Source organism: Pelodiscus sinensis, chromosome 11 (assembly GCF_049634645.1).
Source record: "Pelodiscus sinensis isolate JC-2024 chromosome 11, ASM4963464v1, whole genome shotgun sequence".
Taxonomy (NCBI): Eukaryota; Metazoa; Chordata; order Testudines; family Trionychidae; genus Pelodiscus; species Pelodiscus sinensis.
This window is the reverse complement of record NC_134721.1, coordinates 18,756,010-18,783,201: the sequence shown is the minus strand read 5'-3', so window position 1 is coordinate 18,783,201 and position 27,192 is coordinate 18,756,010. Positions and strand designations below refer to the sequence as shown.

The 27,192-nt window shown below is 41.4% G+C and overlaps 1 protein-coding gene across 3 annotated transcripts; it reads left to right on the top strand.

Moving 5' to 3' along the window:
- The first annotated feature begins 991 nt into the window (after nucleotides 1-991).
- On the top strand, nucleotides 992-26,875 carry LOC102455420 (protein SSUH2 homolog). Of its 3 annotated transcripts, XM_075938712.1 has the most exons (14): nucleotides 1,161-1,756; nucleotides 2,699-2,726; nucleotides 5,606-5,664; nucleotides 8,258-8,362; nucleotides 8,668-8,749; nucleotides 13,424-13,553; nucleotides 15,003-15,063; nucleotides 17,036-17,160; nucleotides 18,822-18,884; nucleotides 20,210-20,295; nucleotides 21,387-21,479; nucleotides 22,039-22,144; nucleotides 23,017-23,124; nucleotides 26,013-26,874. In XM_075938712.1, the coding sequence occupies exons 4-14, from the start codon at nucleotides 8,308-8,310 to the stop codon at nucleotides 26,151-26,153; spliced, it is 1,050 nt and encodes a 349-aa protein (XP_075794827.1). In that variant the 5' UTR covers nucleotides 1,161-1,756; nucleotides 2,699-2,726; nucleotides 5,606-5,664; nucleotides 8,258-8,307; the 3' UTR covers nucleotides 26,154-26,874. The 3 variants fall into 3 exon arrangements, with proteins under 3 accessions (XP_006132925.3, XP_075794827.1, XP_025045356.2); XM_006132863.4 differs by lacking the exon at nucleotides 2,699-2,726 and having other exon boundaries at nucleotides 992-1,756; nucleotides 26,013-26,875; XM_025189571.2 differs by lacking the exons at nucleotides 1,161-1,756; nucleotides 2,699-2,726; nucleotides 5,606-5,664 and adding an exon at nucleotides 5,677-6,454.
- Nucleotides 26,876-27,192: the final 317 nt, after the last annotated feature.

Here is a 27,192-nt window from a genome sequence, read left to right as displayed (position 1 = left end):
AGCCAGCTTTTAAGCCAACTCACTTTGCCTGCTGGGAGGCTGCCTCTAACTTTACATGTTAACTGAGGAGCCCAGGGTCATTGGTTAACCATGTACACAGTTTCACTTTCACATCCTCCCCCCAAGACACAATCCTACTACTGACCCCAGCGCTGTCTTTCAGCACCCCCGCTATTAAAAGCGTTTGAGCATCATCGTTAAAGTATCCCTCTCGCTAACCTGCCTAGAGAGAGCAGTCTTCAGAGGCATGACAGGTAATGCTTGTGTTGTCAGAGGCTAAAGGCAGATAGTAGGGAGGTGCCTTAAAACTGAGGGTGCCCCAGGGAAGTGTCCTACGTCCACAATGTGAAACACTTCATGTGTAGAGAGACTGGCCCAAGGGACACAATACTGAACAGCACCCTGATGCTGGCTAAGGGATGAGGATTAAGCCTGCTTTGTGTGGATAGGACTAGTAGAGAAGCTGTCCCCTCGTCAATCTGCTGGATTCCTTTCTGTTGCTAGGAAGATGCTCTAAAGCAGTCGCATGTCCCAACCCACCAATATAGCCCTGGCAGGTCAGAGCTAGGAGTTTCCAAGGTAAACAACTCAGGGGCCCAAATAGGAAAAAGGAGAAAAGGACTTGTTTGGACCATGCTTTTAGAAATGTACATTTTTATCACAGTCTGGACAAGCCCAGTCAGCTGAAGCAGTCAGGGTATGTCTAGACTACATGGCTCCATCGACGGAGCCATATAGACTTGTTTGTTCAGCAAAGGGAAATGAAGCCGCGATTTAAATAATTGCGGCTTCATTTAAATTTAAATGGCTGCCCCACTCTGCCGATCAGCTGTTTGTTGGCAGATCAGGGCAGTCTGGATGCTCCCCTGTCGACATGAAAGCCCTTTATCGACCTCCCCGGTAAACCTCATCCTACGAGGCATAATGGGGAGGTCGATAAAGGGTTTTCAGGTGGGTGCGGGGCATCCAGACTAGTGCGCTGAGCCGACAAACAGCTGATCAGCTGTTTGTCAGCTCAGCACAGCAGCCATTTAAATTTAAATGAAGCTGTAATTATTTAAATTGTGGCTTCATTTCCCTCTGCCGATCAGCCTAATCTACATGGCTCCATCAATGGAGCCATGTAGTTTAGACACACCCTCAGTGACCAAGAGATCCAGACCCGTATCCTGTCTTGTTGAAATCCGTGGTGGGCCTTTACTGTGAGCCCGTAGGGTACATCTACACAGTAGCATTATTTCAGAATAACGCGTTATTCCAAAATAACATAGTGCATGTCTACACTATAAGCCTTTATTTCAAAATAATGTCATGCTGGAGGACTTCTTATTCCGACTCCTGTAACTCTCATTTCATGAGGAGTAAGGGAAGTGGAAGGAAGAGTGTATTTCCTTCAATTTCCTGCTGTGTAGACAGGACCAAAAGCTAAATTAAGCTGTTTCGATTTAAGCTATGCAATTGATGTAGCTGAAGTTGCAAAGCTTATTCCAACTTTAGCCCTGCTGTGAAGACCTACCCTTAATGGGCAACTTTTTAAATAGAACTGGCCTTTGCTGATTACAAACTCAGTAGGGCAGCATGTTGAAATCCTGTTGGGGTTTGTGTGATCCTGTACTTGTAGATTTGGTACAGACACTGCAACTTCCTCCAACTGCGAGGCCTTTTGGGAGCTAAACACTAGCACAGGAAGTGTCATTTCTTGAGCAAACAGCAGTTTGTGACTTTCGACAACAATGGAGCAAGAGCTGCTGATCGGGTGAGCTCAAGAAATGTGAATTAATTTTTGGGAGGAAAGGCACAAACATTCTGCAGTGGGAATAATAATGGAATCATACAGTCAGTGCATGTGATTTCAATACAGTAATGCAGAGAGAGGATGGTTGCTGATTAAGAGAGCTATGAAATGAGTTTTTAAAAATCCAAATAGAAGTAAAAATTGGGGGAGAATTTGTAACAATGTCTCAGTTGGGCTTTAAAAGTTAATTGCAATGTTTATAAAATGAAACAATTTCCTTTTGGTTTATGCTATTGCTAAGTCAGAGGGAGGTTTTCACCCAACACTGAGAAGTTCTAATGAATATCAGTATTCTGGATGTTGCCTTTTCTGTTACATAATTCATCCTATGCTATATACATGACTCTGTTACAGTGTGTTTCCATCATAAACTCTTAGTTTTTGCTGCTCAGGATAAATAAAATCATTTCTAAGTGAGGCCTGATGGAAACTTTTTCTAAGCTTAAGGGAAAATACAGTGTTTTCAGCTAAAGTAAATAGCCATATTTCCAGAAAATATCTTCCCTGGTTTGATGTTACTACAGTGTTTATTATAGACTGACGTAGCATTTTTCCTTCAAAAGCATAATGTGAACACTTCTAATTATTTTGGCACAACTCTGCTTGAAACTAGACAACAGAGTACCTTTTAATCCTTCTTAAAGTAGGGCTATGTTTGTTCCCCTTCCATCTTTTTAATGGTGTTTGGGATGTTAGCTAGGATGTTTAACTTCCAGTAGTAGTAGTAGTAGTAACAGGAGGTGTATATTTATTCTTTGAAGCACAGTGGAACAGTTCTTCACTTATTTAAAGCTACTAATCTCCAATTCTATGTTGATTTACACCAGTTGATAATATAGGCTAACATTGCAAGTGTTAACCTTGATTATGATGTACTTTTTGGAGGGTCTGTTTTCATTACAGGTTAAATTGTGTGTCAGTTCTTTTCCAGGTAATTGAAATTAAATTTCAGTTAACTAATTTTCCCAATTAGCTTAAACTCGCCCCTTCCCTACAGCCCTCTGCATTACATCCTTCTGCCTGTGATGTGATGAGAAGCTATTTTTGCCGTGTTTCTCGTTCAGCTGGGAGCAGGAAGTACCAGAAATGCTAAGAAAATTCCTGCATGGCATTTTCAGAGATTTGGATAAACATTCTAAGATTCACACATCATTTGTTTAAAAACACACAGTTCTATCTAACGCCGCTGGCTTCTGGGCTGTGACTCAGAGACGAAACGGATATAAGTAAGATAAAAATTTGGCCTGCTAGGTCTGTTAGTCATAGCAATGGTATTACCTTTACAGCCCAATTTGGAATCTTCCTCCTTTTATTTTTAACCTTATTTGGATTTCCTTTTTAAAATCAGAAGTCTGGAATGATTCTGAAGACATACCAAGAGCAAATTATCTAATGTCTATTAAAAAAAAAAACCTCAGATATGTTCAAATCAGTATTTTTATGGTATTTTAAGATGTGTTATTTCCCTGGGTGTTAGATTGTTAGAGAAATGCTTAATAAATGAAGTAAAGAAGAATTATTAAGGCTAAGCTATTCATGATAACGTTACAGATTTTGGTTTACAAGGTGTCTGTAATGTTCCACTTCAAGCATGAAGCAAAATTTCTCTGTAATTTATAACATAGATTCAAATATATGTTTAATGCAGTGTATTATTCTTGCATCATTAAATACAAACAGTAAAGGGAAAAATAGATGATTAGTGATAAAGGTTTCTATTCCCTTGGAATCAAAATTTAAAAATATCAGCTCATCAGTGGTAGAGTGGGCAGTTCACATTAAAACAGGAAATCTGAAAAGCTCAGTATATTTGAAAGGTTGCGTTAGGGTACCCTGCCCTTCTCTGTACATTTTGCCTTTTGAACTGTAGCTCAATACAGTTTGAAGGTTCTTGGCTGAAGTATAGCCAAACCAAAACTTTGGATATTTGAAACAATGAAAAATTCATGACCTACCTCTATATTTTGTGTCTCATCCTGATTTGAAATTCTAGACTGATGGCACTAAAGTCATTTATTTATCATCTGATCGGATACAGTTTCAAACACTGGCACTGCAAATGTCCACCTTGTGCCCCTAAGTCCTGTCCTAGAGGAACAACCTCTAGGTATATGGAAATTGTTCATTCTTCATTACCATTCAGGCACCGTCGCTAGTGAGCACATTGATTGTGATGACTTTGTGATGTGGACACCTAACCTCCTTGGAACTGCACTGAGACACCAAAATCATCTTTACTAAACACCAGTCATCATCCATCAAATTGACGTCTGTCACTTGAGTTCTAGATTGAATTGCTGGTGAAATGCCCATAGCTCATTAAAACCCTCCTTTGCTATCCATGTCCCCATCACTCATTTTTCATCCATCAAATGCTAGCAGCTTGTTTTGACCTGGTCTTCACATACAACATTCACAACATCCTCCTATCCCTCATTCTCTGTTTTAGAAAACTTTCCTAATTCAACTATGCAAAGCAGAGACTTAGATAGTTGTCCTCTAGTGCTACAAAAGATTCAGCCCAAGAGAGCACCAGGACACCAAAGAAAATATCAGAGAACCATTTTTATTTAGGAATCATGTTCTCATATCTGCACAACATACAGGGAGGAGGGGCTTAAGCCCCACAAATAGGGTGGAAATCTGTCTCTTTTCGTATCTGGACAAAGCAGACCAATTATAAAGGGGCTAAATTGAAGGTTGAAGACCTGATTGCCACACGTATTTTTCATTCATGTTAGGGTAGACTTTTGGCCACAGTATAGTCTCTATACCACTTTGCCAGGGCAAGGAGAGTGTAAAAGTGATCTATGAGGCAACTGGGGATTACAATGGAATGGGGACTGTCTGGTTTGTGCTGTCACTGTAGAGTCATCTTTGTCATTGTGCCCTACTGCCCAACTGCATGGGGAGCATGCCAGGGATAGGTAGGTGTAAGCTGAAGAGTGTACTCTAGCCATACGCTCATTGTACAGCATCTTGTTCAACCAGATAAATGAGTATGGAAATTCCATTGATTAAGGGCCTGAAAATAGAACTAGCATCTGATGACTGGTAACAGGAGAAAAAGATTTCAACATGAGGCAGGAACTTGCAATGGGAGCTGTAGTTAAACATTCAAAGGAGGTGACACTGGTGTTTTTTCTTACATGTTAAGAAAAAAAAATCCTCTGTTTTCATGACCATTTCAGCCCACCACTACTCTAAGTCACTGAGGTATTTGCAAAAGTGGTGCAAACACACATTCACATTGGCTTAAAAATGCTATTGACTCTTCATAATCAAGGAACTCCTTGCCACAGAATGTAGTGAAGACTAGGACTTTAACAGGGTTCAAAAAAGGGCTAGATAGATTCATGGAGGTTAGGTCCATCAATGGCTATTAGCCAGGATGGGTAGGAATGGTGTCCATAGTCTCTGTTTTTCTGGAGGTAGGTGACAGGAGGGATCACGTGAGGATTACCTGTTATGTTCTCTCCCTTTGGGGCATCTGGTATTGGCCACTGTCGACAGACAGGAAGCTGGGCTGGATGGACCATTGGTCTGACCCAGTATGGCTATTCTTATGTTCTTACAGGGAATTTTAATTTGCCCCATTCTCATAGCCCAAAGCAACACCCTACAAGCACAGCACAGGCAATGGCAGGATGAGTTTCTCCTAAATTGCCTCAACCGTAGTTCTGGTGGGGCCATTGCTCAGGGCGAGAGGGTAATAATTACCACTAATCCTATGTCAGAATGAATCATTATCTCTTTCTCCTAGCGGTGGGCTTGTTTAATTATATTCTTTGTTTGCATTGTTCCAAGCAGAAATGAAAGCCATGTGAATTATGGAAGTGAACGTCTCCTTTCTCCCTCTGTCGCCCAAGGTATGGACAATGGTACTTGTAAATCAGCAGTTGTCTGTCTGAGATAAGATCTAAACTACTGAGTGGGTTGTTTTCAAGCAAGATTGGCCAGGAGCTAAACAACCCACAATCCTTAGTTTTGTTTTTTAGACTATCTAAAATATGAGGAAGAAAAAATAAAAGGCCATTGTCCCACTCTGCTGATTTCAATAAAAAAAAACCCACATGAGGCTTCACATAACTGACTTATTAATACCTGTAACAATTAAAATAGACCATGTTTTGATTTTTGTGTTTGTCTTGGGAAGCCTTCTTCATGACACCAGGTATTTCAGAAAAGAATAATCCAAGTTCACGCTACATGAAGACACTAGCATGGTGCAAATACTTAAGGCGTTGAGTCTCCCCTGAATGATAAATGCTGTGTACCTGAAGGAAGGTTTGAGGTTCTCCTCTGAGAAGCATAAAGCATGTGACTGTACATGCTTTTCTTTTCCTCGGGCACAATGATTTTCACAATAGCAGCTCACACTGACATTCCCCCTCTAAAAAGTCCCTTGGCCTTTACCGTGCATGAACTGCACTTTCAAAGAAGGTGGAGTCATATTCAAATATTTACCCATTCTTTGGCAACATGAAAATCAGTTTTGCAACAGCAACACACAGATCCACTTATGCTAACAACAGAAACAACAGAGCTAGCTATACTATCTGTGTGACCATGGTCAAACAACTCAAAATAGGGTAGGAGTCTTCACTGTACAGCAGAGGATGCAAGACAGAGACCACTGTCACATAAGCAGCACATCAGGTAAGTGAGACAAGCAAAAATTTATGTGCACCATTCTCTTATTTTAGTTATTTATTCAGGGCCAAATTCTGCACTGAATTACACACTGCAGAACTCCAGTGACTGCAGGAAGGTTTTATGGGGGTATAATCAGTTTAAATGTGGCCCTTAGTTGTCTTACCTTAGTTTGGGAGTAAATTGAATGCTTCTGAAAGGAGCAATAGCACCAGACTGAGGCAGTCATGTTACAAGGAAGATGTCTGAAACTACAGTTTTGCCAGTGTACCTATGTTCTTATCCTGCAGTATTCCTTCTAGTCTGGCCCTGAAAACTATCTTGATCAGACGCTGCTCAACTGTGCATAGTGTGGTGATTTTGTGATGGTCTTACAAATGTGGATGAGGGCAGGTAAACACCACTCTGTTCGCTTTTACTAATGACATGGAGGCATAAAGGAGTTAAGGGGTTTTCCCCAGGGCACCTGGAAAAATACCATGTTACAAAAAATGAAATCTGGATGTTCACAGTTATGTTCCTTAAAGACAAAATGGCCTTTTCTTTTCTAGTATTGTGGCTAACCATGTAGCTTAAAGCTGACCAATAGTAAAGGGTTAACAAAACCAGTAATATGCCTGGCATGTGCGCAGATACTGTACAAACTAAATGCTTCCTATAAATGTTAGAATATACAGCACATTACCTGCATATTAATGAGAAAAATATTGCCATGTATTTCTGACCTGCAGTAACACGAAAGCTCCCATTAGAGGAGGAAGAGGCCCATGGCATTCTGTGTTGCTCATTGCCACTCCCTCCTGAGCTCGAAGAACAAACTTCTTGTACTCCGAAACTTGGCAGAGATGTTTCTGAAACAATTTAACAGTGATTGTTTTTTATTCTCTTCGCACTTTTCTCTGAGTCAATTTACTGAATGCAATGAACCAGTTTGTTTGCTACTAAAATAGGTTAGTTTATCAATTGCCTTTATACACTCTCTGGATTGTTAAGCACTTTTGGCTAGACAGATCTGCCAGAGTGGATTCCTAAGAAAGATCATTGCCTTTCTCCCATGGCTACTAGAAAGAGAGATTAGATAGCTAAACAACTCCAGCAGTGCCTCTTGCTTCATTTTGCTTGACCCAATTCACTGCTTTGAGATTCCCACACTTGAGTCGTCGATACTGCCAGAATGGACATTCATACCTGTGGCTACTATCTAACACTTCATAGACTGACTGGAAGGGAATACTTGAAGTATATGGATATGGTCCAGAAAGGGGAGATCTTATAATTAAAAGTCCAAACCTATTTTTACAATATGTCTCATCGCTATTAACCTAAAATTCAGGAGTTTTGAGACTGCCCGTAAACCCACATCTTCTTCATCATCATCATAATACAGTACCACAGCTATCTGCATCTGTCATTGCTTAGACAATTCACATTGGTATCACAGTTCATGGAATCCATGGTTGGGATTTAATTCTGGAATGGCAGCTGATTCAGAGATGGACTGTTTTGTGGAAATACGTGATTCTTGGTGAGCCACAAGTACCAAAGTAATAGGACAAACTGAATGGGAAAGTGCTGCATATTGATTTTCAAATATCACGCCATGGTTGTGAAGAGATCACTTCCTATCCAGGTCGAATCAATACAGTATATTTCTTAGAACTCTGCTGAAAGTTTCCCTTCATTGCTTCCTGTGTTTTCTTCTCTTGATGTTTGTTAATGGTCGTTTCCTTAAAAAGCACTTTCATGAACTAGTGCATATGCTTTTAGATCCCTACCAGAATTCATTTCTCTTAAACTCATGTGTTGCAGATGCCTCTGCTCCTCACTCCTTGCCCCATGAAGGACCCTCTTTACCCCCCATGGAGCTGATGGACAGGGCCCCTGAAGATGAAGTGGAAGAGGCAGGAGATCGTGGTTGGTACAATCTCCCACATGTACATTAGGGTTTTTGTCCAGGGCAATGTGTCTCTTTTGAATAACCACCTGTTGCAGATAGTGTTAGTGTAATAAAAAAAACAGGCTTTTAGTGTGCTAGGCCCTAAAGAGATATACAGTAAAAAAGATAGCTGAAATCTAGGTTATGATACAATACTTACAGTGAATGAGGCTCATAAAAGACACAGGAGGATAAGATGACCGTGAAGCCAGGAAATAAACTGGATGGTGGCAATGCAAGTTACTAAATGCAAGTAACTCTTTTTGCTGTTATTTCTCTGTAGGAAACAAAGGTTTATCTCCCCCGGCTAATGAGCGTTTCCTCGGAGAGCACAATGATTCCATTCCACCTCACGCAGACTTGAAGTAGGTTGCTTGGCTATTGATTGCTGTTCTGAGTTTGGATCTGATACTAATACCATTGAAGTCTATGGGAGCGTATCCCCTTAAAAACCTTTGACTAGTGGCTAGTAGAATTGCCCTTTGCCTGTCTTTTCCTACAGCCTAAAGTACATTGCTTTAAAATGGCAGCATTAGGAAGAGAAGCCTCTTCTAAACCAGAACGAGGCATTTTCACCTCAGCTTGGAAAAGAAAATGAAAAAGAGCATAGAGGAAAAAGCTGACAATGAACCAGCATCCTGGATCCAAACCTTGCATCAGAGTAACAGCTCAAACTCTCTGTGCTCACTGAATTCAAATACTGACTCTGAACATTTGAGAATTTGGCTCTGAGACTGATCAGCTCTGAATTTTTTTACAGCCCCAGTGCTCAGGAGTTTTTGGATGGAGGGATTTGATACAAACCTTTACTGAAGATATTTGGTTTGTGGCGTACTTTTAAAGTAAAGATCATATTTGCCATCAGAAATATCAACATAAAGAACATAAGAACATAAAAACGGCCATACTGGGTCAGACCAAAGGTCCATCTAACCCAGTATCCTGTCTGCCAACAGTGGCCAGCACCAGGTGCCCCAGAGAGGGTGGACTGAAGACAATGATCAAGCGATTTGTCTTCTGCCATCCTTCTCCAGCCTCTGGCAAACAGAGGCCAGGGACACCATTTATATCCCCTGGCTAATAGCCTTTTATGGACCTAACCTCCATGAAATTATCTAGCTTCTCTTTAAACTCTGTTATAGTCCTAGCCTTCACAGCCTCCTCTGGTAAGGAGTTCCACAGGTTGACTACATGCTGTGTGAAGAAGAACTTTCTTTTATTAGTTTTAAACCTGCTACCCATTAATTTCATTTGGTGTCCTCTACTTCTTCCATTATGGGAACTAATAAATAACTTTTCTTTATCTGCTCTCTCCACACCACTCATGATTTTATAGACCTCTGTCATATCCCCCCTCAGTCTCCTCTTTTCTAAACTGAGAAGTCCCAGTCGCTTTAACCTCTCTTCATATGGGACCCGTTCCAAACCCCTAATCATTTTAGTTGCCCTTTTCTGAACCCTTTCCAAGGCCAAAATATCTTTTTTGAGGTGAGGAAACCACATCTGTACACAGTATTCAAGATGTGGGCGTACCATAGTTTTATACAGGGGCAGTAAGATATTCTGTGTCTTATTTTCTATCCCTTTCTTAATACTTCCTAGCATCCTATTTGCCTTTTTGACCACCGCTGCACATTGTGTGGAAGTTTTCAGAGAGCTATCCACGATAACTCCAAGATCTCTTTCCTGATTTGTCATAGCCAAATTAGCCCCCATCATACTGTACGTATAGTTGGGGTTATTTTTCCCAATGTGCATTACTTTACACTTATCCACATTAAATTTCAGTTGCCATTTTGTTGCCCAATCACTCAGTTTGGTGAGATCTTTTTGGAGTCCCTCACAGTCTGCTTCTGTCTTGACTATCCTAAACAGTTTGGTATCATCCATAAACTTTTCCACCTCACTGCTTACCCCTTTCTCCAGATCATTTATGAATAAGTTGAAAAGGATTGGTCCCAGGACTGACCCTTGTGGGACACCACTAGTTACCCCTCTCCATTCTGAAAATTTACCATTTATTCCTACCCTTTGTTTCCTGTCTTTTAACCAGTTCTCAATCCAAGAAAGGGACCTTGTCAAAGGTTTTCTGAAAATCTAAGTATACTATATCTACTGGATCCCCCTCATCTGCATGTTTGTTAACCCCTTCAAAGAACTCTAATAAATTAGTAAGACATGATTTCTCTTTACAGAAACCATGCTGACTTTTGTCCAACAAATTATGTTCTTCTACATGCCTCACAATTTTATTCTTTACTATTGTTTCGACTAATTTGTCAGGTACTGAAGTTAGACTTACTGGTCTGTAATTGCCAGGATTGCCTCTAGAGCCCTTTTAAAATATTGGTGTCACGTTGGCTGCCTTCCAGTCATTAGGTACGGAAGCCGATTTAAAGGATAGGATACAAACCACAGATAATAGCTCAGCAATTTCCCATTTGAGTTCTTTTAGAACCCTTGGATGAATGCCATCCGATCTCAGAGATTTGTTAACATTAAGTTTTTCTATTTGTTCCAAAACCTCCTCTAATGACACTTCAATCCGGGACAGTTCCTCAGATTCATCACCCACAAAAGACGGTGCAGATTTGGGAATCTCCCTAACGTCGTCAGCTGTGAAGACTGAAGCAAAGAAATCATTTAGTTAATCCACAATGGCTTTATTGTCCTTGATTGCTCCTTTTATATCTCGATCGTCTAGGGGACCCACAGGTTTTTTAACAGGCTTCCTGCTTCTAATGTACTTAAAAAACATTTTGTTATTTCTTTTTGAGTTTTTGGCTAGCTGTTCCTCAAAATTTTTTTTTGCTTTTCTTATTACATTTTTACACTTGATTTGACAGTGTTTATATTCCTTTCTATTTATCGCACTAGGATTGGACTTCCATTTCTTAAAAGATGCCTTTTTGTCCCTCACTGCTTCTTTTACATGGTGGTTAAGCCACGGTGACTCTTTTTTAGGTCTCTTGCTATGTTTTTTAATTTGGGGTATACATTTAAGTTGGGCCTCCATTATGGTGTCTTTAAAAAGTTTCCATGAAGCTTGCAGAGATTTGGCTCTAGTCATTGTGCCTTTTAATTTCCATTTAACTAACCTCCTCATTTTTGTGTAATTCCCCTTTTTGAAATTAAATGCCAGAGTGCTAGACTGCTGAGGTGTTTTTCCCACCACAGGAATGTTAAATGTTATTATATTATGGTTACTATTCCCAAGCGGTCCTGTAACAGTTATCTCCTGGACCTGATCCTGCACTCCACTCAGGACTAAATCGAGAATTTCCTCTCCCCTTGTGGGTTCCTGTACCAGCTGCTCCAAGAAGCAGTCATTTAAGCCATTGAGAAATTTTATCTCTGCTTCTCTTCCTGAGGTGACATGTATCCAGTCAATATGGGGATAATTAAAATCCCCCATTATTATAGAGTTCTTTATTTTGGTAGCCTCTCTAATCTCCCTCAGCATTTCAATGTCAGTATCGCTGTCCTGGTCAGGTGGTCGGTAATATATCCCTACTGCTAATTTCTTATTATTGGAGCATGGAATTACTATCCATAGCGATTCTATTGAACATGTTGATTCATTAAATATTTTTATTTCATTTGATTCTACATTATCTTTCACATACAGTGCCACTCCGTCACCCACCCGGCCTGCTCTATCCTTCCAATATATTTTATATCCCGGTATGATTGTGTCCCACAGATTTTCCTCATTCCACCAGGTTTCAGTGATGCCTATTATGCCAATCTCCTCCTTTAATACGAGGTACTCTAGTTCACCTATCTTATTAGTCAGACTCCTAGCATTTGTGTAGAAGCACTTTTAAAATTTGCCACTGCTTATTTGTCTGCCCTTCCCTGATGCATTGGATTCTTGTATACGCGGTTCTTTGTCTGCTCTGGCCCATGGTTTGTCCTCTCCCCTTCTCTCTTTCTGACTACAGCTTAGAGAATCTCTATCAATGGATTCTCCTCTAAGAGAATTCTCCATCTGATTTATGTGCATCTCCGCACCAATCGGCTTTCCCCCATCTCTTAGTTTAAAAACTGCTCTATGGCCTTTTTAATGTTTAGTGCCAGCAGTCTGGTTCCACCCTGGTTTAGGTGGATCCCATCCTTCCTGTATAGGCTCCCCCTCTCCCAAAAGTGTCCCCAGTTCCTAATAAAGCCAAACCCCTCTTCGCTACACCATCGTCTCATCCACGCATTGAGACGCTGACGCTCTGCCTGCCTACCTGGCCCTGTGCTTGGAACTGGAAGCATTTCCGAGAATGCCACCATAGAAGTCCTGGATTTCAGTCTTTTTCCTACCAACCTAAATTTGGCCTCCAGGACATCTCTCCTACCCTTCCCTACGTCATTGGTACCTACATGTACCACGACCACCGGCTCCTCCCCAGTGGATGTCAAATTAGTCCAGACTTCACAAACAACTGTAATCTACAGTGATGGCAGGGGTGTTAACAGACTTACCAGGCCCGTGGGCAATGTCTGGGGTGGGGAGGACAGCTCAGTACTCCTAGAAGGGGTAGTGCCGTGGGCAGAAGGGGCTGGGCTTGGAACAGCCAGATCTCAGCACCACTGGAAGCATGCTACGCTGCCCTCTCCATTCCCTAGCCAGTTCTTAGTGCTGCCTGGAACATTCCGTGTGTCACTCCAACAGCGATTCAAGGAGGCCAGGGCTCCGGCTGCTGCTGCAGGCCGTGGGCCCGTTTGAATCGCCAGGCCCTGGGGCAACTACCCCTTTGGCGGGCCTGAACGATGGCCACGATTTTCAAAAGTAACTGGTGAATTAGAGCACCCCAAACTTAGGGTGCTCAATAAGATATTTTGAGCAGCTTAATTTTTCAGAGGGGCTCGGCACCCTCAGAAATCAAACATTTTTGAATACATCTTGAGCAGGGCACTGAAAGGCGGAACATGCCCTATTGCATTCCACTTAAGAAAATGGTGGCTGATGGGTTTACATTTTCAATCTCAAGACATGAAGTGAATTGTCCAGTTTGGACCCAAACATTTCTTTTTCTTTCCTTTTCCAGCATTCTGTCTATATCTGAGCACATAGCCAGAGAAGCCTTGGTACAATACACAGCCCATAAGTGCTGCTACAGAATTGCCCCTGCAAAGCGTATGGTGATCCAGAACTTGACTCCGCTCAACACATTCAGAGTGAGTATATGTAGTATTGCAAAGAGCTGACCAAATTTAGAATATCATGGCTGGTTTAGCGAATAGGTCTGTGCTTTCAGACATAAGTAACAGTGGGCAAAATATTCTCAACTAAATCTGAAATGGTCAAAAATTTAACTTTTTTCATGTTATCATATTAAAAATGGTTGCATTTCATAATCCCTCCTCCCTCCCCCTTAGCCATTTGCAGGTAAGATAGGCCTGTTACATTTTTCTTTGCTCCAAAATGTGGTCCTTTCTCTAGTCATACTATGGAGACTCTGGGCATGTATGCGCATCTGCGTGTGTATGTGAGAGACAGAGAGAGAGAGAATTTGAAGTATATCCCATAGCAGAGAATTTTTCCCTACATTTAAAATTGTTCAGAGAAGTTCTTGATATCATAGACTTTGCCATTGTGGACTGAGAAGTGTGAGTTTTACCCACTGTATTGTGGTTAGGCATCAGCCAGAACAAGACAAAGCCCAATATAGGTTGAATCTCTCTGGTCCGGCAACATCTGTGATCTGGCATGATTTTAGATAACTGGATGTTCATTTGCCTGGGTGTGGCCAAGTTTCCTACCATCCCATGAAGTTTGTTTACAGCCCCCAGTCCTGGTTCTCAGTGTTCTGTGCTGTTATTTAGCTCTAATTTACCCCTAAATGTCTTCTAAGAGCCCAGTAAGCAGTAGAAGTATTGGTGATGCTGCTGACAATACTGATCTCCCATAGTGCAGTAAATTCTCTGGTTTGGCACCGGTCAAGACCTAAGAGGGCTGTACTTGAGAGGTTTAATCTGTACTGAGATGGTTAGGGCTGCTGATGGGTAGGTAAAAGTAGCAGTGCTCTGGGGCCCAGCAATTTAATTGTTGCCTTTAAGTCATTTCCAGAGCCCTGGGCAGTGTGAGCCAGGAAGCACTGAAGGACTGTCTGGAGGAATCTAACCTCTAGTCTCTCCCCTTCTCCCCAGGACCCTGTCCCCACTGGTGGGCCCAGAGCTGTGGCCCCCCACCTTGCCCAGGGACTGTCAGCAGCCATGGAAGTGACTTATGCTAGTGCAGTGACTCCCAATGTGCATCTTCCCCAAGTTTCAAACTCTTCACTTTTAGTATTGTAGCACAGCTCTACCCCACCTGCCCTTTTGCTAGCATGTCTTTGTGATGTCAACACTGCTTATGCCTCAGCCAGACACGGCACTCTCCATGCTATTACCCCACAATACAATCATTTATCATTTCCCCTATTTTATTGCTCTGTCTAGCTCTTGCTCTTGAAATCAGGACAGCTTTTACCACCCTAACACAGGACTCAATTCTGCTCCCCAGTAGAGGTTGTGCCATTAGTTGTAATGGGCGCAGAATTAAGCCCAAGATTGCATCGCCCCCTAGCCGAGAATGAGAAGCAGCTTTACATTGAAAGGTGACTGCTGTTTGGTCTTAATTACCAGTATCGTCTGCAAACCTTCACTGAAGCCAGAGAAACATTCCCGATCAGCGAGCCTTATGATGGTAAGCAAATCAGCCCTCTTACCTAGCAGAGAGTGAACAATATCGAACAATATCCCCTGTGGAAGGGAGTGACGCTGAGTGGACTGATGGACTTAACAAATGACCACGTGCTCTTTGACTGCTCGCAGACCAGCAGAACTGCAATGGGCAATATTTTGAAAAATGGCGACTGATTCGAAATGCCACAAATTTGGAATCCAAATTGAGATCTCCAAGGGCCTGATTTGATAATGAAGCCTTTCACCTGTTCAGGAGGTTAGTTCAAATCCAGCCCACTTTGGTGGCGACTGAAAGGTTTAACAATTGTAATTTATATTTCAAACTTTCTTTGCCTGTCACCTTTTGTGACATTTGTTTACTCTTTGGATTGTGGACAGTGAAACAACCTGAGCCTTTTGGATAGGTACTCTTGCAGTAGCTCACTGGCAATCCCATTCTGGCATTGTAGTCTAATCCCCACCTTCATCCTGTTCTCCCTGATTTAAAAACCATTCGAAAATATTTATCCTCATGTAATGGTTTATAAGAGACAAGGAAAGGGGTAGGCAATGGGGAAGGAAGAACAGATAAACATGCCAGTGGTAAGATAGGCGAAGGAAAAGTACAGAAGGGAGAAAAAGTGGGCAAGAGAGAGAGGTAAGAGAAGAAATGAAGGGAGACAAGAGTGGAAAAAAGCGAGTTGGAGAAAAATGAAGGAAAATTGGAAGTGGAAAGTGAATATTTGAAGGGTGCTAGCTAAGTGAAAGCTAACTTCCTGGCAGTCCATTGTATGTGGTTATCAATATTTTTCATTTTTCTAATCTGGTTTGCCTCTGTGCCTGGTCCAAAGACAAGTATATAACCAGGTGTATTTACATTGACTTCAGTGTGTTATGGATCAGGCCCTGGGGTCATAAACACAAGCTAAATTTAAGCTGGGGCAATAGATTAATTTAAATCCTCTCTCATCATCTCCTGCAATTGTCTTTTATAATTCAAAAAAGAAAAGTCCAGTTCAGGAAACAGCATGTTCCTATGTTTCAGTTTCCACGAACAGATGCAGATTTGCTCACAGAAGTTGCTCACAGGCATCATAGTTCCTGATATACAATTAACTTCCTCAGTAGTTCAAGGAGTTTATTTTGACCTCACAGTAAAATGGATTGTAACATCTTCCTGCCTTTTCAGACAAAAGGGGGGGGGGGAATCTAAAGAGGGGTTTGGGTGCAGTTTCCAAAGGGAAAGAGAAGAGAAATGAATGTAGTAAGGTTATATGACTGCATATGGTTACCCACATTAGATTTATGGGGGTTATTTTCTCATCTAAATAAAACAGATTGGCCTCTGTAAGGGCTGGCTCAGAAGGGGAAAATTCAAGGAGCTCCCCATGAAAGAGCAAGAGACAATTGCAGAAAAAGGATTCCAAACGGGACAAAGCAAGGCACCGCCCCAGCCTTCGAAAACAGGTCACTGGCATCCAAGTGTTTACAGAAAGCACAGCCTCCATGTTCCTTCTGAGCACTGGAGATGTGAGGGCGGGTTCGTGTCTCCTAAGGCACAACTCTTCCTGTGCTTCTCTCTGGGGTGCAGTGACTCTGGGGTATTTTGGGCATGAATCTAGCACAGATTGGCATGGACTAATGTCCTTCCTAGTGGAGGGATTCCATAGTCTTTCTGGAGTTGGTGGCTCTCAGCCCAGTAACCAGGCTATCATCAGAGGAACCATGAGAGCAGTCGGTACTGCTTGCCACTTCTCACCCTTAGGAAGGATCCCTGGGGCTGTAATGGATAAGATTTCACCTGCCACTATCTCAGTGGCATTGGTTTTGTGGCTATACATCTTCCCTCAGCTTCCTCCATTGCTGTCAACCTGGCACCTAACGCACGTGTGAGAGGAGGTGCCTGGTGACGTTTTGGTCCATTCCATGTAAACCTGTAATCCTCCAAAATGCACAACTGTCTTTTCTGACTCATCTTTAGTCCTTTGCTCCAGGTGGATTTGTGGACTCTTCTGATGTTGCACCAGCACCTGCCCCCTGGGCACTAGCAGTGGATGCACCACCTCTGTTTATGGATTGTGAAATGCACATTCCAGTGCCTCACACATATTCAGTACAGGTAAAAACCCCACAGCCATTCACACTTGTATAGGATCATGAATTGTGTGACAGGAGTGTCCCATTTGAAATCAGGCCCCTATTCATTCTGCTGGGTATTGTACATACACAAATTAAGTGCCTGTCCTGTCCCCAAAGAACTGATAAGCTAACAAGGCAAGACCAACAGAAAATGGGAGAAGGGAAATAACATTATCCCATTGTACGGATGGGCAGCTGAGACACAAAAAGAGGTCAAGCAATTTGCCTAAGATCCCACAAGAAGTCAGTGGCAGAGCCAAGACTGAGCCCAGGTTCAGTTCCACTTTTGTGCCTTAATACCTATGCTGACAGAAAATATTTCTAACCCTAAATCCAGCAGCATGTAACTCAGTCTGCTCTTCTTTAAGGGCTGGTGCCTATGCTAATTGAAATCAATGGCAGAACTCCCATTAGTTTAGTTGAGCAGCATCTTGGCCCCAGGGCATAGTGGTATCCCAAATACAGAAAGCTTGATTATATTCTGATTTTAAAAGCACTGTGTCACCATATTCCAGTTCTATGGTTTTGGTTATATATCTAGCACTTATGCCTATTCTGACACCGTTATGTTTTATAATAGCTGTTCTGGCTGAGAGGGGACATGACATAGCTTTCAAATACCTAAATGTTATTATAGGGAAGAGGGAGAAAAATTATTCTTCTTAATGTCTGATGATAGGACAAGAATCAATGGGCTTAAATTGCAGCAAGGGAGGTTTAGGTTGGGCATTAGGAAAAACTTCCTGTCACGGTGGGTAACCACTGGAACAAGTTGCCTAGGGGGGTTGTGGAATCTCCATCACTGGAGATTTTTAAGAGCAGATTAGACAGACACCTGTCAGGGATGATCTTAATGATGCTTGGTTCTGTCATGAGTTCAGGGGACTGGCCTTGACTTCTTGAGGTTTCTTTTAGTTCTATGATTCTGTGATTCTGTAATTATATTTATTGCTTCTTCATGGCCTGATTTAGGATAAAAGAAAACCCAGGTTTTTCTGGCAGGTAGCATTGTTTTTGTTGCTTTAAATAATGATAGATTATTTTTAATAGCTTCAGATAAAGGATTAGCTTTTGTTTTTGGCAAGGAGTTGTTTTTACTGCTCCAGATAGTCTGAAGTGTGCATTTCATGTGGGCAGTCTGCCATGCAAAAGGATTTGTATCCACCCAACAAAACAAAGCAAGACTATTTCTGGAGTAAAACAAACGAAACCAGACAGAAAAGCCAACCCAACTGGTTTTGCGTGTGAACTCTGTAAATTAGGCATAAAAATATATGTCCTGCTTCCTGATGTTCCCGCTAACAAGGGGACAGAAGATCTTTGAGCCTGTATTTCAATGTAGGGATGATGGTCATCTTATGCTTTCTGTAATATGATCATTTAATTTCATGATGGAATCCTTGTCTGGGGTGTTTTATTTTATTTTATTTTATTTTTTTTGCTACTGGGTTTCAAGCAAGACTCCCCTTACCTAAAGAGGTACCTAATACAGAGACGGGGTGAGGTTTAGGTGAGATTTATGACTTTTTGGGGATTAAAAAATAACCACCTATGGACTCAAAAAGCCACAAGCTACAATATTTCTCTTTCAAACAACCACTCTGTGACGTACTGCCCCCCCCCCTTTTTTTTTGCTTTCAGGATTGTCCTAGTTGTCAAGGCCGTGGTAAAAATCGGTGCCACTCATGTAATGGATGTGGAAAGGTATGTTATAGTGAAACTATAGAAATTCTCCTTCATGTGTCACTATTTCCTATGCAGTAAAATTCTATAAGGAAGGAGGAAAACACTTCAATTTCTTTTTAAAAAATAACCTGAAAAGTATATAAAAAACACTTGGCTCAAACTTCTCTCTTTCTGAGGTCTTGACAAGCAAATAACATCAAGTCATCTGAGAACAATAGTCTAGTAGGAACTGGTCCCACCTATAGGTCTGTTGGACATTCAATTCACATTCTGTCTTCCAGATTGTTGGAACAGATAAAGTTAGGACTTTAATAAGTATTGACGGACCATATGTCTTGAGCTTTTAAAAAAGGGACAGCTGTTCCCAGTCTTTGACAAATCTCTCAAAGAAATGGAAAAGTCAGGAAGGAGATGTAAATAGTTGTGTAACAACTAAAGAATTGAAGGCTATGGAATTGATCCAAAGACTGTTCACATCACTGTGAATCTTTCTTTCAGTGGGAGTTGACCATGGTCCTTTGTTATTTGATAAAAACTTGATCCCAATTTATATTGACAAATGAGCTTGACCTTTCTATGACTCTAAGGGTTTCCATTAATAAAGGAGTGATTTAATCTAACTACAGTGCAACCTGTTTGAAAACTGAAGAAAATGACAGAAATCGGGAGGCTTAACAGAAATGACATCCTAATCAAGTTAGAGCAGATTTGTAACCAGAGCATTTGGGAAGGTTTTAAGACAGACGTTTAACTGCCAAGAGTGGCTTTTTATACTAGTTGCATTGTGTATTGTCTGCCTAGATATAATAAATGGAGGAAACAGAAATGCAAATATCATAGTTGGTGAATGACTAGAGAGGAGAACAAGATGATATTAGAAGATGCCCTTAAGCCTGTACAGTACTTTGATGCTAAGATTTTGATAGCAGTTAATAAAAAGGAGGGTATGTCTACATTGGCTCCCTAGTTCGAGCTAGGGATGCAAATGTAGCCGACCAAAATTGCTAATGAAGCAGGGATTTAAATATCCCGCGTTTCATTAGTATAATCTTGACCTGCGTTATTCCGCTCAACAGCTGATTCGAACCAGGAAGTCCGCTCCGGGACGTGTTAGTTCGAATCAAACCCCTTGGTTCGAACTAACATTACTCCTCATTTTTTGCATTTCTAATTCACCCTTCTGTGCACAGGGTGAAATAGGTCCACTGAGGTGTCACTGTTCTGAGTTCCATATACTTGCATGTACTTTTGTTGTTGAGAAAGTGGATCTGACAAAATGAAAAGTGAAATGCTCACATTCTTTTCAGAGCAAAAATATATTTTTCTTTATTTTTTAAATGTAGAGAAGGTGTACGGCTTGTAGTGGGACTGGCTGGCAAGACGCATCCAATCAGAGTTGTTTGTTTTGCTCAGGTTCAGGAAAGAGACGGTAAGAAACAAGCTAAAACACCAGATGGCAATTAGTATTTCTTTCACAGGTTTAGTTTACCAAATATCTCTTTAGTAGACCATCATTTCCTCCATGCTATTTGAAAATGGATGTAGGTGAAATGATGCCAGATGAATAAGAACAGATCTAATTCAGTGCCCATTGGAGTCAATAGGACTCTTTCCATTTATAACGAACATTGGTACCTTATATTCAAAGCTTACAAAGCACTTTGCAAACATTTACTAAGCCTCACCATACTCTTATGAGGTACTGTGGGCATTATTAACCTTGTTTTATGCTGGAGAGGCTAAGGCCACGTCTCAATTTACTGGAGGATGGATGCTCTGGCGATCAATCTTCCAGGGTTCGATTTAGTGGGTCTAGTAAAGACTCGCTAAATCAAACGGTGAGGGCACCTCTATTGGCACCAGTTCTCCTTGCAGTTATGAGGAATAAGGGAAGTCGATGGGAGTGTTTCTCCTAATAAACACCCCCGTGTGACCATCCCAGAAAATTGATGTAAAGTATGTAGACTCCAGCTATGCAATTCATGTAGCTGGAGTTGCATATCTTGCATTGATTTTCTCCACCTGTGTAGACTTGGCCTTAGACACAGAGAAACAGTGGGCCTGGTCTTTAACCACCTTGAATCATTTAAACTAGTTGAAAACAACTACAAAATGTGTATAAAATGATACTCTACACCTACTTTATGCATGTTGTTATTAATTTATTAGATCATTTTAGCACCCAAGGGACCCAAGTAAGGTCTGAAGACCCACTGTGCCTCTCTTACACTGTACAAATGCAGAGTAAGAGAGGGTACTTGGCATGAAGAGTTTATAGTTTAAATAGACAAGTCAGACAACAATTCTTCCCTCTCCTTGGTGTCTGGTGAAAATACACACATGCTGACTGGCGATGTCTGACTAACGAACCCACTGAAATCAGGCAGCAGACTGCTCCTATCCATTTTTCTGGAAGAAAACGAGAGTGATATAAAGAGTCAGGAATCATGACCTCACTTCATCTAGGGCAGGCATTTGTGTGTGTAAAGAGAGTGCATAAATGTTGTATTTCTCCTGTAGTTGCTCAAATTGTCATGGTTGTGGGTGGAGGAAATGCATCCGGTGCTATGGAAAAGGCCTCTTGCTGTATCATTCTGAACTTACAATCACTTGGTAAGTTGAAATCAATTGAACACAAGTTTCTACAGTTGGGGTATCTACAATTATTGGCCATTCTCAAGCATGCTGCAGTTACTGAGCTATAACGCTGAGCCAGATCCTCAACTGGTGTAAATGAGGATTGATCTGCTGAGGTCACTCCTGTTAAATGCTATGCCATGGCTAGGAGTACTGACTTCAATGGAGCCATGCTGATTGACACCTACCTTCAATGTGGCCCAACATATTAAGGTTTATGGTTCAAATGTGAGATCTTTATGCCTAGTCATAGTGACAGCATTTTCCATGTTGATATTTTCCATGATGATCCATGATGATATTTTCCATGTTGATCTGGGGGGGAGATAAGAGTATGGCACAAAAGTTGCCCCTCAAGGCCAACTGTGGCTTTTCCACCATAATCTTGTGTATATCCAAAGGCATGATTTTGGCCCAGGGCTTGTGAAATGTGTTGCACAGTAGGAGGTTGCATTGTATAAAACAAATGATACCAATGCTAACATTTTAAGGGCGAGAAATAGAAACTAATCTCCCCTTCCTCATTTTCCAACAGGAAGAACAGCATTGCTGAATATGTTGTTGACAAGAATTCTGGGTTTCCTATTTATCACCTGCAGGAAGTCACTGGGAAGGAAATATTTAGTGATGAAAATCAAGTGGTAAATAATGACACGATTGTGTTAAAATTATTTTATCTTGGGTCCACTGAAACTGGAGAGCACACTGTCATGTTTCTGAACTAGCTCTCTATGCACCACGTCATTTTAAAGGGACAAATATATAAAATAAATGGCTGTATATTTTATGCTAAATGTATAATTTCTGTAGGAGGATTTCACTGCACATTAGTAAAAATGTGACAGCAATTTTCCAATGATTGTACAATAGAGTGGTTAACAGCTATCGCCATATCATTATGGGCAACATTTTATAATAAATTGATATATTGGTGATAGCTATCAATCCTTGAGGATGGGCATTATAAGAGAGACAGGATGGAACCAGAGCACTGGATGTGAACTACTTGGAATTTGGGAAAAGTTGGCATCCATAGAGGAACTTTGCAGCTTGGGAGCATTTTTTGTTACAGCACGAGATGGAGAGAGGAATTTCCCAGAAAGGTAATTGGTGCGCCCTTCGACAGCTACAGGGAGATGTCCAGGAGTCAGGATGATGGCTTTGTGCCATCTAAGAATTTCATTATCCTACAATCATCCCGCTGTGCTGACTTAGCTGCAAGTCTGCTCTGTGCTGGGGATGTTGGTGTTGCAGCATAGTTCAGGATCTGGGCAGCTATATTTAAAATGAGTTTAAAACGGATTTATCCCTTGGAGCTCTCCCATTTTGCCAAGTGCCAGTCAAACACATGCTTAGGAGGGCACAGACATTGTACATGCATCTGCAGTGGGCTAAAATGAAAATATACCCAAGGAACTAAAGTTTTTTTTTACCAATTACCCATAACATGATAATATTGCATTTTGGAGGGTATTTGTGTATGCCCTTCATAATTCTGTCTTTATTTTCACAGGTGTATCCTATAGTGAATTTCCCTGAGCCAGCCATCGATCAGGGTTCAAAATCATGCATTGCGCAACACCAAATGCAGTTTGCCTCCAGTAGTCGTATATTGAGACAGGTGGGTGAGATGCACCAAACAGACGTGAGCTTATTACCCCAATAAAGGGCAACTGGGGAGAATATTATCTGTGGATGGCTAATCTCCAGCATATGTAATTTGCAGTTGCAAACTGTGAAACAACCCAATAAAAATCACACAAGGTCATCCAGTCAGTCCCCTTTACTCAAGAAGAACTGTGTGTTATCATCACAACAAACAAAAGCCTTCCCAAAAACATCAACATACAGAATATTCCTCCCAGTTTAAGGAATCTTAACTTAGACTGACAGGACCACATTAAGGGTGCATCTACACAGCACCCGAAACTCGAAATAAGTTATTTCGAAATAGCTTATTTTGTCATTTGGCGCTGTCTACACAGTACCAAATTCTGAAATAAAACACTATTTTGAGCTATCCCTTACTCTTACTCCCTAACTTCGCTGTGTAGACCAACATTCAACCTGCCTCTCTCCCGTTCTGTTCCTGTAGGCACAGCAGCTTTTTTGCAGCACCTCCCTGCAGTATCTTTGTGAGCCCAAGTTGCTTGTAACTTACGGTCTGGCTTCATCTAGACTTCAGGCTTCTTTCGGAAGAAGCTTTTCCAGAAGAGATCTTCCGAAAAAACTTCTTCTGAAAGAGTGTCCACTCTGCCAAAGTGCATCACAAAAGTGATCTTCTTTTCCAAAAAATAGCATCCACACTGAATGGACACTATCTCTAATTTAAGGTGTGATTACTATGGATGGAATGGCCACCAGGACACCTGTGCTTTTTCCTCTTTCCTCTTCTTTCACAAGAACTCCCTCTTCCCTGTCCACACATGCCTTTTTCCGAAAGGGCTCTTTCGGAAAAAGGCTTCTTCCTCATAGAAAGAGGTTTACCAATGTTGGAAAAACCCCTCTGTTCTTTCAATCTTTTTTTTCCCCCGAAAGAACGCAATTTCAGTGTGGACGTAAATGTAGTTTTTTTTTCAGAAAAATGGCCATTTTTATGAAAAAAACCTCTGTAGTGTAGACCTATCCTCTGCCAGAGAGGTTGCATCTTGTCATATGTTTGCCAAATCTCTGTTGCACAATCTCATCTGACTTTCACTGGGAGTAAATCTATAAAAATCAGTGAACATCCACTCATGTAAAATCAATGTAAGTGTATTCAGTCCCCAATATTTTTTTTTTATAAAAGAAGATTCAGTAAGTTTGAAAAGCTTGCCTCACAGCCACTTGGGGATGGAGTAATTTAAATGGTATAAGTCTATCCAGTGACATCCACTCTCTTTAAATAACATGGGGCATGTCTACACAGCAGGGCAAAAGTTGAATTAAGCTATGCAACTTGAGCCATGTCAGTTGCACAGCTGAAGTCAAAATAACTTAATTCAGCTTTTGGCGCAGTCTACACAGCAGGAAGTCAAAGGAAGAATACTCTTTCTTTGACTTCCCTTTCTCCTCGTGAAATGAGGTTACGGGAGTTGGAGTAAGAAGTCCTCCAGCTCGCCATTATTTCAAAATAATGGCTTGCTGTGTGGACATGCACCATATTATTTCAGAATAACGTCAGTAATTCTGAAATAACATTGCTGTGTAGACATATCCATGGTGTGCAACCAAGGTATAAATACATTATGGACAAAGGATACATGGGAAAGGAATTGAAACCATGCCAACAATTCATCATTGCTGTAGGAATTCTGAGATGTGTGAAACACCATGCACAGATAGGTATACCAATGTTTCTCAACCAAGCCATGTATGCACTAGGGCTACATCTACACTACATGCTTCTTGGACAAGAAGCCTTTTGCACAAGAGTTTTTGCACGAAAACTTCATGCGCAAGTGCATGTCCACGCCTCAAAACGCATCGCAAAAGCGATGTGCTTTTGCGCAAGAGAGCATCCACACTGCATGGACGCTCTTGCGCAAGAAAGCTCTGATGGCTATTCACAGAATTGTGCAATAGCTGTAGCGCTAAAAGCAGTTATGCCTCAGAAAAGGAGGTTTACCTACACCGGCAAAAGCCCTCTGTTCTGCCATTCAACTGCCCAAGAGCTCATTTGAGGTATGGATGCTCCACAGATGTTTTTGCGCAATAACCTTGTAGTGTAGACATAGCCTAGGAGATTATTTCAAATTTACTAAATTTTACTTTTGGGCACCAGATTTTACAAATTTGAACTTCACTTTCCCTCATTACGGGAATCATCAAATTAATCCGAGGCAGGATCCATTAATGCGGACACACTACCACAGACTCAGAGCCCCAGGAAGCACTCTGAGGAGCTGCAGTAGTCGTCCTAATGGCCAATCAGTTCAAATTAGTGGCATAGGAGCATCCACACTAATGTTATTTCATACTTACAAGCTCAGGAATAGCATTATTCCTTATAAAAAGCAGGAATACAGAGTTTGAATTCCATGACCCCTTACTCAAATATTGGAATAAATTGCCAAGGGAGGTGGTGGAATCTCCCTCTCTGGAGATATTTAAGAACAGGTTAGATAGACATCTGTCAGGGATGGTGTAGACGGAGCTTGGTCCTGCCTTGAGGGCGGGGGGCTGGACTCGATGACCTCTTGAGGTCCCTTCCAGTCCTATGATTCTATGATTCTATGATACTCCGGAATAATGGGCTCGGTAGTGTGGACGCACCACTTACAAATTCGATGTTGGGGGAAGGGTTATTTCGGGCTAAGGCCCTAGTGGAGAACAGGCCTCACTGATCCTGGGACTAGCAGTGGGCCAGTCCTGAGATCTATTGGTTTTGGATCCGGCTCCTTAAAACTAATGAGTCAGGTTGTGATTCACTTGCTCAGGATGAGTAGCATTTTACTGTAAAGTGACTCCCAAACTCAGCTTTTAGGGTTATTGTCAGATAGAGCCATATATTTCCTTTGTCTTTTCCAGAAACAAACTATCGAGCTGATTCCACTCACCAAGGTGGACTATGACTGGAGAGGAAAAATCTATTCCTTCTATGTCTTTGGAAAGGAAAATAAAGTGTATACAGAGGACTACCCAGGAAAGTGCTGTTGTTCAGTCATGTGATTCACAGATAAGTCCTAAGTTCTGCTAAGAAAGAAACAGCCCATCAGGCAGCAGAGCAGATCTGGAATTATTTATTCTCCTTAACAGATGGAGCAACTCCTTCCTTTCCAGCTTTCACTGGACATCAGATTTAAAGCTCTTCACCCACAGCATTATCACGGACAGTGATGGGTGTGTCTCGGTGCAATTGCAATTTATGCAGGAGATTACAGTGTTTCAATTAAACAGCAGAACACTTCTTTAATGGCTCTGTGTTTATAAAGATGAACGCATTGTGACAATGAAGAGTGAGACAGTGCTAGTATATTGTATGATGGAGATTTGAATTGGAGCTTTTGGTTTTCTTTTCCATAGTTTTGCATTGATACATTTGGCTTGCTAAATGTCTCCTTTAAGTTCCTCTGCGTGAAATGCATAGTCTAAAGGATGGAAATATAAACAGCTTCAGGTAACTTACTTACAGGGTTTAAAATGAAGGCATGTAATTTTCCAAATACACTATGGCTGTGTCTAGACTGGCCAGTTTTTCTGGAAAATCAGCCGCTTTTCTGGAAAAACTTGCCAGCTGTCTACACTGGCCACTTGAATTTCCACAAAAGTACTGACTTCCTACTGTAAGAAATCAGTGCTTCTTGCGGAAATACTATTCTGCTCCCATTCAGGCAAAAGTCCCTTTTGAACAAAGCTTTTGTGCAAAAGGGCCAGTGTAGACAGCTCAGATTTGTTTTCCGCAAAAAAGCTCTGATCGCGAAAATGGTGATCGGGGCTTTTTTGCGGAAAAGCGTCCATGCCAATCTAGACGCGCTTTTCCGCAAAAAGTGCTTTTGTGGAAAAGTATCCGTGCCAATCTAGACGCTCTGTTCCGAAAATGCTTTTAACGGAAAACTTTTCCATTAATAGCATTTCCGGAAAATCATGCCGATCTAGATGCAGCCTATTATTCTGTAACAGCTCTCAGAGTCAGGGGAACAGGTGTGTGTTCACAAGAAAGTGGGGGATGAGATTGGTTAGGAGCGGGTTAGGTAGTGATGTTAGCACA

Bases quoted from the DNA above. Each gene is read 5' to 3' on its own strand.
- LOC102455420 (XM_006132863.4), top strand. From the start codon at position 1,734: ATGGAGCAAGAGCTGCTGATCGG. The intron at 8,750-13,423 runs GTAGGTTGCTTG...TTCCTTTTCCAG, and splicing joins CCACCTCACGCAGACTTGAA to CATTCTGTCTATATCTGAGC. The intron at 22,145-23,016 runs GTAAATAATGAC...TTATTTTCACAG, and splicing joins TTAGTGATGAAAATCAAGTG to GTGTATCCTATAGTGAATTT.